Source organism: Bidens hawaiensis, unplaced genomic scaffold (genome assembly GCF_021521415.1).
Source record: "Bidens hawaiensis isolate Kalapana, Puna unplaced genomic scaffold, B.hawaiensis_p1.1 tig00067366_1, whole genome shotgun sequence".
NCBI lineage: Eukaryota > Viridiplantae > Streptophyta > Magnoliopsida > Asterales > Asteraceae > Bidens > Bidens hawaiensis.
In genome coordinates, this window is record NW_027501943.1 from 10175 (window position 1) to 21642 (window position 11468).

The following is an 11468-nucleotide window of genomic DNA, read 5'->3' on the forward strand; positions in this document are numbered from 1 at the left end:
GGGGGGGGGGGGGGGGGATTATTTGATAGTGTTTGGGTTTGCTCATTAGGTTGAAGGGTAGGTTCAGGGGTAGGTCTGGTGGTGGTGTGAGTAAGTGGTGTAGATTGAGAAGTGTGAATGTGAGGAGTTGAATCTGGTATGTTGGATGGTGTAGGTATGGATGATGTGTAATGCCAGATAATAGGTGAGGGGTCCATGAAGTGTTGAGGTTGAAGAAATTGATAAGAGGGTGAGGGATTATTAAGGGTGGAAAAGGGAAAAATGGATTCGTCAAAAACAACGTGTCTAGAGACGATGAGTTTACGAGAAGAGAGGTCATAGCATTTGTACCCCCTATGATTTGCGGGGTAGCCGAGAAAGACACAATGAGCGTTGTTGAAGCTTGTTTATAGAAGTGGAAGGAATTAGCGGATAACACAAACACCCGAAGGTTCGAATATGAGAATAGGTGGGGGGTTTGAGATATAGTAATGAGGTGGGTGTGTGATGTTGTTTCGTTTTACTTGGAAGAATATTGTGAATGTAAGTTGCAAGTTGGAGAGCATGATGCCAAAAATTGGTGGGGACGGAAGCGTGAGCGAGAAGAGTACGAATAATATTATTTATAGAACGAATTTGGCGTTCGGCTTTGCCATTTTGAGCGGAAGTGTGGGGACAAAAAAAAACGAAACGTCATGCCATTTGTAGCACAAAAATTGTGAAAAGATTTATTGTTGTATTCAGTGCCATTATCACATTGAAACGATTTAATGGGAATATTGAATTGAGTTTGTATGTATTTATGAAAGTTAAGAAAAACGGCGAATACATGTGATTTGTTTGTTAATGGGAAAGTCCATAAGTAATTAGTGAAATCATCTAGAAATAGGGCGTAGTAGCGATGACCCCTGTACTAAGTACTGGAGAGGTCCACAGGTCACTATGTAAAATGTCAAATGGCATATATGTGGTGGACAAAGAATCATAAAAAGGTAATTTAACATGTTTTCCAAACACACAAGATTGACATAAACGTTTAATAGAAGGTCTGTCAACAGAAATAAATTGTTTCTTATTTAAACATTGCAATAAAGAATTGCCAGGATGCCCTAGTCTTCTGTGCCAGAGGTCCTGTGAAAGAGCAGCAAAAGTGGCCGGACTTGTAAATTTGGTGTCAGTTGAGAGCGCTAGTGGATAGAGGTCGCCGGTACTATTGCTGCGGAGGATAGGAATCCGCGTTAGGTAGTCCTTCACAAGAAAACCAAATGGGTCAAATTCAATAGATATTAAATTATCAGTGGTAAGACGACGGACAGATAAAAGGTTTGTAATTAATTGTGGTGCATAAAGGACATTGTTGATGTGTAAGGGTTTATGGTTTGTGTTTAGTTTGGTGTACTCGGTACCGAGAATTGGAATTTGAAACCCGTTGCCAACAATGATATTGTTCGAAATGCGATTATTGAAATAAGAAGAGAGATTACCTGTCGTGTTGGTCATGTGATTTGTAGCCCCGGTGTCAAGATTCCATTGAAGATCTGGATTTAAGGTCATGGTGTGTAATGCTTGCTCAAGATTGGTCGGGACATACTGGTTGGAAGTTTGGTTCGGGTATTGAGAAGATGGATATGAGTACGGGTTTTGATTATTGTATTGAGTGTAGTGGGCTTGTGGGTTTGGGCCAAGAATTCCTGGTGATGGGTTGGGCCGGCTAAAAGGTACTGTGGGATGGGGGGCGGGTGGGATCTGCCAGGGAGTTGTTTGCCATTGTGGGTGTTGACCTTGTGTAGTTGTGGGCCCCCCTGATTGATTACCCCATGATTTAGTATCCCATGTAGGAGATGATGTATTATGGTTTCCTGGATTGTAGTTTTGGTTTGTTGGAGAAAAGTAGGTGTGTTGATTTTGGTTTTGATTATTGTATCCCCGACCTCGAGAGTGTCCTCTACCTCTACCGCAATAGCCGCCGCGACCTCTTCCGCGTTGATTCGAGTCTGAGTGCCCACGTGTACCGTAAGAAGAGTCACTAGAGAAACAACCGGTTTGTGAGTTGGGCTGTTGTACGGTCGTGTAAAAAACGGTGGCGGCGGTGGATGACGAACCTGCTCTTCGACCTTCTTCCATGGTCAGTCTAGATCTTGCTTCAAAGAAATTGGGTAGCGGTTTTGTTTGACTAATAATCATTCCGATCGAATCGTATGGGCTATGTGCTAACCCATTAATAAGCTGCAATACCAAGTCCGGATCAGACACAGGTGCGTTCAGGTTTGCAAGTTGATCGGATAAGACCTTGAGTTCTTGACAATAAGTCGAGACGTTCGGGAAGGATTCAACTTTGGTGCTTAGAAACCGGTTCTTCAAGATAAGAGCACGCTGTGCTTGATTGTCTTGAAACAATTGGGCGATTGATTCCCAAGTTTCCATAGCCGTGCCGTTTCGTTTGATGACCGTCAAAAGTAGGTCGTTGGAAATAGTGCTATATAACCACTGTTTAATTATGGCATCTAAACGCTCCCATGAGACAAGAGATTCTGGTGCTTTTCCTTTGTTGGCTTCGGTAGCAGGTTTAGATGGTTGGGTAGTAGGTGGGATGATGTGATCTAAGACTTGGAACACGGTACAGTGAATGGTAAATAATTCGACCCATGAGTTGTATTGGCCGTTTTCGAGTTCTAGAGTAATAGGGATAAAGTTTTTGATATTGCTAATTGTTAAGGCGGGGTGTGGGGCTGCCATGAAAGAGTATTGATGAAGAAGAAAGGAAAGAAGAAAAAAAAAATTGACGGCTGATAGGGTTTAGGAGGAGATGAGAATCGTCTGGATGATACCATAATAGAATAACAAACTCTCTGTCTGCCGATCTCATTCAATCAATTAACATATATACAATACAAATGCCATAATTCTAGGGACTTAAGTATGACAATGAGATCAAATATAATTTACATAATATATGCAATATAAGTTTATTCTAATATAAACTAACCTGTATACCTGATGGATAACGGGTTTAGCATAGACGTAGGCCCCGTTACCGGTAACCCTACTTTCGTGTTGGATTTACTCATAAACACAGTTCTAAATATCAGAGTTAATTGAAACATTTACGCGGAATATAAAACTTTCATAAAACATTACAATATTTCATAACTTGTCTCAAAACATCCTTTGTCTTTCACATTAAAACATTAAAATTAAAACATCATAAGTCTTCAGATGCCAGACTCTTGTTCAGTGCCACGTGTCTCCTCAAGCAAGCTGCCTCAATCTACTCACCTGCGTGCATACTAAAAGTCAGCTACGCTGAGTGAGTTCTAGTTAATCACATAATCATACCATACACATAAAATTATATTCTTTCATTCATACTTTCTTACTTTCATACTTTCTTACTTTCTTTTGTATTAACTTACTTTCATATCTTACGTTATAAAGAGCATTACGCCCTACATTCCTCGAGTTTATTAGGGCTCGGTACCCTCTTTCCTCGAGTATTATTAGGGCTCGGTACCCTCTTTCCTCGAGTATTATTAAGGCTCGGTACCCTCTTTCCTCGAGTATTATTAGGGCTCGGTACCCTCTTTCCTCGAGTATTATTAGGGCTCGGTACCCTCTTTCATCGAGTATTATTAGGGCTCGGTACCCTCTTTCCTCGAGTATTATTAGGGCTCGGTACCCTCTTTCCTCGAATATTAGTAGGGTTCGGTTCCCTAGTTCTCGAATATTAGTAGGGTTCGATTCCCTCTTCGTTACCATACAACCATACATCATACCTCGAGTATTAGTAGGGCTCGGTACCCTTTTCGTAACCATACAACCATACATCATACCTCGAGTATTATTAGGGCTCGGTACCCTTTTCGTAACCATACAACCATACATTATCATTTCTTTCTTCTATTATCTCTATCATGTTCATACACATAAACATACATAACATACTTACCTTATACATAGCGTTACAACCTGACAGTACGTGCAATATCCGAAGATCGTTCACGTACTATTAAGCAATCATTCATACATTTCACATTATCCACATAAGGCATACACTTATCTCTTAGGATAAGTGTATTAACAAACATAGTGAGTATGCACACAGCCCCGAAAACGTAACACATAAATGGGGCTAGAAACTCACCTGAACACGGTTACGTTCACCGTTAATCGTAATCCCTTTCTTCAGTTGTGCACGGCTGACTGTTATAACAAGTATACGTATCAATTAACTATCACTTCTCATAATGTATTTCTATCTTTATATGACCCACAATGAACGGGGGTCCGGGGGCAGCGCCCCTGGCAGCGGGGTCTAGGGGCGGCAGCCCCTAGCAGGGTCTAAGGGGCAGAGCCCCTGGCTGGGGTCGAGCTGTCAGGTCAGCTTGGAAAAATTTTATTTCCATTAACTGTCTTAACACATTTTTCATTAGATTTTTAATTTATTTTCTAATCGAACTTGACTTTAAGCGAAGTTAAACCTTAGGCGAACTTAGCTTTAGACGAAGTTATCAGGCGAACTTGGCTTTAGGCGAAGTTAAACCTCAGGCGAACTTAGTTCTAGGCGAAGTTATCAGGCGAACTTAGCTTTACAGCGAAGTTGTCATCAGGCGAACTCAGCTTCAGGCGAAGTTGCCAGTTAGGCGAACTTAGCTTTACAGCGAAGTTGCCATCAGGCGAACTTAGCTTGCAGGCGAAGTTCATCAGGCAAACTTGGTTTGCAGGCGAAGTTCATCGCTTTGAAGGCGAAGTTGCCCAGATAGCCGCTGTTTCGGTTTCTGTCCAACATTTCGAGCGATTTTAACACCCTTGTTACGGTCCAACATCACCCACTACGCTTCCCGACCATTTTCGGTCGTTTATACACTAAAAGCTCGGATCTTTAAACTTCAAAGATCAAGAATCATACCTTTTTGAGCTTGTTTGGGTCTTGTTTACTCGTTATCACAACTAATCTCTCTCTCTCTCCCTCGGATCTGCCGCCTCTCTCTCTCTTCCGGCCGGCCGGCGGTTGTAGTGTGTGGTGTGTGTGTGTGTGTGTTGGAAGTGTGAAAGGATAAGATGGAAATGAAGATATTTTGGGTTTAGGGGATATTTATATCCCTTAGATCCCATTCTCATTTAACCAATCTCAATTAATCCAAGTCCATGGTCCGCTCCTTACCCGACCTTAATTAATTACGCGAAATCACTAAACATAACTTCCTTTATTCAACATTATAAATTTTAGGATGTTACAATAGAAAATGGTTTTACAACCAAGTATAGGACTGAGACGGCCTGAATCCAGCTTATTGCCTTCGCTAACCTAGGCTCGTTTAAAGGCGAATCGATTATTTAGCAAACTGATACAAGTACTTAAAAACAGCATTACTCATTTACACCAAGTTCAGGTGAATACAATTCTTTCTATCCGTTTGTTGTTCGGCCCAACGTTTAACAAGATTGGCCTAAAACAAACCCTAATAAGTAATAACCCATAGTCATATACTATATCCAAGTCCAATGATCTAAATATCCAATAACCATTATTTATGCTAGCCATTAAATCGTTTGTCCCTAAAATCACTAAACGGGTTATACATTTAGCCTTTTCGTGACAAAACATATTGTAGGGGTATGGTACTAAACCCGGCTTACGACCTTAATTTATTATGTTTGGCTTATTTTATTATATGGACTAATACAATATTATTGGGCTGAGGGGGTTTTGTGGAGGTAACCCTAACTGGGCTAGGCCCATTAGGGTACCATGATGGTGGCCATGAGGCTCCCTATATAAGGAGGTCTCCACCTCCTTATTAATGGGGGTTCTCAATAAGAGCCACCACCATAACCATTTTTGTGTCTGTAAACAAGAGATCCTCGAGATTTCTTAGCAGTCACCTCCACACCCCCAAAAACTATTGCAGATCTGAGCGGAGGAGAGTGAGATTTGGTTACATCATCCCGTAGAAGACGATCCGAGCTATACCCGGTACGTTTCGTGTTTCTTCATTGGCGCCATCCGTGGGACCGGCAACGAGCTACCCTTCGATTTTCGTCTCGGTTCTCAGATCTGTTCATCCATTATTCTAGATCTGTGATTTTTTTTCTCCCAAGAAAAATCCAGATCTGGAAGTTTACAGAAAGATGCTTCAAGATTTGTTCTATTAAAGCTCAAAAAGATCCATAGATCTAAAAGATGCTTCCAGATCTGTGCAAAAATGAAGCTGAAAAAGATTTGTAGATCCAAAAAAGAAACTACCTGATTCGGACGGTCAAGCCTCCGGATCTGTGATGGTTTTAAATTCTCTCCACTCCGAGCTTCAGATCTATTTTCGAGGAGGAATTTTTACACGATCCAAAAACTGAAAATATACGGATCTGGTTTACAGATCTAGATCTAGGTTATAGATCTGGATTTTAGGTTTAAAATTACAGATCTAACTTTCAATTTGTAGATCCAAAAATCTTTCAGATTTGTCTGCTTTATAAACAAGAAAAAAATATTAATTGATGTGGATCTGTATTCTTTTCAAATGAATAAAACGAGGCTCTCCTTTTGAGAGAAGCGACTGATGGGGTCAATTGATATGTCACTTTTCTTTCACTGTTAAAAAATTATATAATAATAAGATAGAGATAAAAGTCATTTTCTCTCATCCTCAAAATGGAAGAGACATCATATACTGCGCCATCGCCATCGCGGAAAAATGTGATGGCCGCACGTGCGCCATCGCAGATCATTACTCCGTCATCACGTACGCTCCAGCGAACAAGACTCCTGACGCCGTGCATGCGCGCCCGCGAGTCATCACTTCGCCGCCATGCATGCATGCCCGCGAGTCACCACTCCGCCGCCATGCATGCGCTCCCGCGGAAACCAACATGTGGGTTGGAAGACGACTCCATGCCTTTGGTTTGGCGCAGAAGACTCCACCGCCATGCATGCGCGTCCGCAAAAACCCACCATGCGGGTCGGAAGACGACTCCATGCCTTTGGTTTTGTGTAGAAGACTCCGCCGCCATGCATGAGCGCCCGCGGAAACCACCATGTCGGTCGTGCCTTTGGTTTTGCGCAGAAGACTTCATCGCCATGCATGCGCGCCCGCGAGTCACCACTCCGCCGCCTTGCAAGGGCACTGCGGAGGATCAAGATTCTGCTACCATGCATGCGCGCCACCGGAGATCAAGTCTCCGCTTCCATGCATGCGCAGTGCCGAAGATCAAGACTTCGCCACCATGCATGTGCGCCCACGAGTCACCACTCCGCCGCCATGCATGCGCACTACCAAGGATCAAGATTCCGCTGGCATGCATACGCGCCATCGGAGATCAAGTCTCCGCTTCCATGCATGCACACCGTTAAGGATCACCACTCCACCGCCATGCATGCGCACCACCTCCGCCGAGGAGCCGCGCCTCTAACTTGTTAGATCCACAGAGTCCGCTTGTCTGCACCACGCTTGATAAAAAGCAAATTTTACAAAGTATAAAATGTCCAAGAAAGTTTATACACGTGCGAAGGAAAAACCCGTTTATAACCGCAATCCGGGTATCAACACCTGCGGGTTGGCAACGCCACCCACGGATCTTAGCCGCGATCTGCGTATCAACACCTGCGGGTTGGCAATGCCATCAACACCTGCGGGAAGATAAGTTAACCTCGGACTCCGGCAGGTTAAGTTATTGATGGCGTGTTAATCACTCATGGCGGGACCCTCTCGTTTCGCATGCAAGCTCTGATAGATCAACACAATATTCACCAACAATCATGGTAATCCAAAGCACCTGGTGGACCGCCTCGGGCTCCCGCGAGCTACGTGCAAAACTTCCGGCGAATGAATTCCACCACTATGGCTTCCGCAGACCACATGAAAGCTCCGAGTAAAACTAGGGCGGGTCGATTCCGCCTCCCGCAGGCATTATGCGTGCTCCATACTCCCTCTAGTAGACCAACTCCACCACCAGTCACATGTGAGTAGACGTGCTAAAAGCCGTCCGTGGCAGGTCATATACGCGGACTGCAAGACGTGACAGCCGCTCCCGCAGGTGACATAAGCGCTCAGATATTCCAGCCCCGACACAGTGCCACCATGAAACACTAACGGCGTGTCATCTGGGCACTCACGAGGATCAACTAGCAACCATAAAGAGCCGCATGCGCACTCCCACAAGTTAACTTCAACCATCATGGATGTATCGCGGGTCATTTCTGGCTCCCGCAGATCACGAGAGTTCCATAGCGGGTTGATTCTCGCCATTTCGCGTCCGTAAACAACTTTTGCGGGTTACTACCAGGGCTCGTCACGCTTCCGCATGGATGAAATTCACTCTACCACCATCATCGGGGACTGAAGAAGCGATCTGGATGTCTTTCGTATGATGAATGAAGGTGTTTTCTTGATGTATGAGTTAACTCTTTATATCTCTCGATATATATATATATACATACACATATGCAGATGTGTAAGCAAAGCACATGTCGTGTGCAATGATGGTACACTTTTTGAAGGAGATGGAATTAATTTCCAAATTTTCAAAACAGCCCCCTCAACTCTTGAGCCATATTTATTATGATAACAAAATAAGGATTTAAGCTGTTTACATTTACCCCTCTCGGGTTACTACAAGTATAACAAGGAAACCTTCCTCGATCTGAAAGAAGTCTCGTGTCAGAGGCGCGGAACACTCGCGTCAGAGGCATGGAATTCTCATGGCAAAGCGAAAAGAATTCTCGCGTCAGAGGCACGGAACACTCGTATCGGAGGCGTGGAATACTCACGGCCAAATCCCGGAACGCTAACAATAGCACATGCTTGGTTACAAGTTCATCAAATAAGTGAATTACTTCACAAGTTTTTACAAAAAACCTCAAACTTTTCGCCTATATTGATTTTGGTTTGCATAGCAAAAAAAAAAAAAAAACGAAAAGTATGAGTATATAGGATTTGCATGAAATGGCACAAAAAGTGCTTATATTAATGCAAAATATATGGCTACGCGCCAAACTTAAAGGTTGGGAATCCTAATAAACCCGCTCGGCTATGCGCCGAATATTAGGTTGGGCACACCTCATAATTCGCCTAAGGATTGAAGACATCCGAATATATAGGTTGGGAATCCTCATAAATCCATACGGCTACACGCCATACTTAAAGGTTGGGAATCCTTATAAACCCATATGGCCACGCGCCAAACTTAAAGGTTGGGAATCCTCATAAACCCATACGACCACGCGCCAAACTTAAAGGTTGGGAATCCTCATAAACCCATACGACCACGCGCCAAACTTAAAGGTTGGGAATCCTAATAATATCCCACATGGCCACGCGCCAAACATAAAGGTCGGGAGCCTAATAATATCCCAAACGGCCACGCGCCAAACATACCTGCGAACACTCCTATTGAAAATGTATTACATATGTGCTTGTACCTATACTATATGTACAAAAATTGATTTTATTTATATCACAAAATATTTTTTTAATGAACTTAATAAAAAAAAATGCACATGCAAAAACGTACCTGCGAACACTCCTATTGAAAATTCCATTCTCAGTATCATATATGTATAATTGAAAGAATTTTGGTTATGAACCAATTTCGGAAAGAAAACTTCTCATACAATAGTAGTTCTGACCACTCAGCCTAAATGCAGACGGAGCGTTACGTTTATTAATATATTTATCAATTTACCACCCATAGAAGGAAATGAGAACATTAAATTGTAACTACGGATGTTCTTCAACAATTATGTTTTTCTAAGTTACACCATGAAAAAGATTTTGATAAATTTCAGGGGGCTTCTCGACTTTGCCATAATGAGAACACGTAAAAATAGCACGTTAACCCGTTCAATTTTGTGAATGTTTTGCCTCACTTGAGCATAATTTTGCATGCCATGCTTCCCATACGACGTTCTAATCATCATTGAAGGAAAAGTTAACGCTGACACAAATGTTTCAAATTTGATAAAAGTTAGAAGCATTAATAGGCATGAGGGTGACATGTCGGAAGTGTTCGTTATCTTTTCTTAAATTTTAATAGTCGAGTGAAAAACAGTCACTTTGCCAAATCTCGAACCTTTTGTATTATAAAAATGCCCTTGAAAATAAATTTGACACCTGAATCAGGTTTAAAGTTCTAACTTTTGTCTGTTTGACATTTTAATGCCAACACTTTGAACCCGTAAAAAAAATTGACGATAAATCTATTTGCATTCTCAAACTTTTTAAAATACTAAGATTTTTCATTTTTAACCTGTTACAAATTTTGAACCAAATGTAGTTAACTTGTAACAAACAATCTATTTACAATTTTTTGACCCATAAAAATCAAATTTAAGTTACACAAGAAACCCGAAATAATTCTTGATTAAAAAAACCAAGAAATTAAATATGATAAACTTTGTTATATAGGAAAGTGATTGTGATATATTATCCTTACATTTTAACATATATATAGTTTATTAAACTAAACGAAAAAATAAATGATATATTTAAAGCATACATTTATAATAATAATAATAATAATAATAATAATTGATAAATGGATTGGGATTGATTTGACAAAAATGGCTTGACTTTTAATAATATATTTATAATTTAATGATTAAGAAAATAGCTTTGTAAAATGAAAGTATATTCGAGTGTTGTTTTTCTTTACAATCTTCAATAATATACATAGTATAATATGTTAATGATAATATCTAAAATTATATTCTTTTCAATCTTTAACAAATATGGTTTATTGTTGATTTTTAGATTTCATGAAGTATTTTGGAATATATAGTATAATAATATGTTAATATTTATTTTTTATAAAAATATATAGATATAATATAAATAGAGTGTAAAAGAAAAGTGAATAATTATCTGTGTATAACGTATATTAGTGTCAATTAAGATTTTTGTTTTGGAGAGAAAAAAGTTGTAAGGTTTAACCGCAAATCAACACGGGGACGATTATTTTCCTTTATTATTTATTATTAGAAGAGTACATATGATATATCGAGGTAAGATCCCTTGATTGATTAAAGAAAAAATCTAGTGTGAATTTCACTTTTCGTCCTTTACGTTTGTTTTAAATTTGAGGCTCTATCCTTTAACAAAGGTATTTAACGCACCGTCCTTTACGTTGTCATTTCGGGCATCATCAGAGCAGGAGCATGTCAATTTGAACAAGAAATATCTTATTTTTAGCTGGACAAAGTTCTTAATTATTGTAATAGCCGTTAAGATGAACTAGTTTTAGGTAGCGTTTGGTATACAGGAATGATAAGGGAAATTGAATGATTTATTGTGTGGAAATGAAAAAAATGGTGTTTGGTTGCTCAATGAAATGGAATCATCCATTACACATGGAATCCCATTCCATCAAAACCATTCCTTCCCACCCCCCTTCTTTTTTTCATTCTATTCCTCATTCACCCTACTTTCTCAACAACACTACCACCGAACAACAACCACCACAACTACCATCGGCACCACCACTACCTCTACCGCCAC

The 11468-nt window shown here is 40.7% G+C and overlaps 1 protein-coding gene across 1 annotated transcript; it reads right to left on the reverse strand.

Moving 5' to 3' along the window:
• Positions 1–858: 858 nt before the first annotated feature.
• Positions 859–2715, reverse strand: LOC143604938 (uncharacterized). The gene has a single exon (XM_077081254.1). It carries the CDS (start codon positions 2713–2715, stop codon positions 859–861), a length of 1857 nt encoding a protein of 618 aa, XP_076937369.1.
• Positions 2716–11468: the final 8753 nt, after the last annotated feature.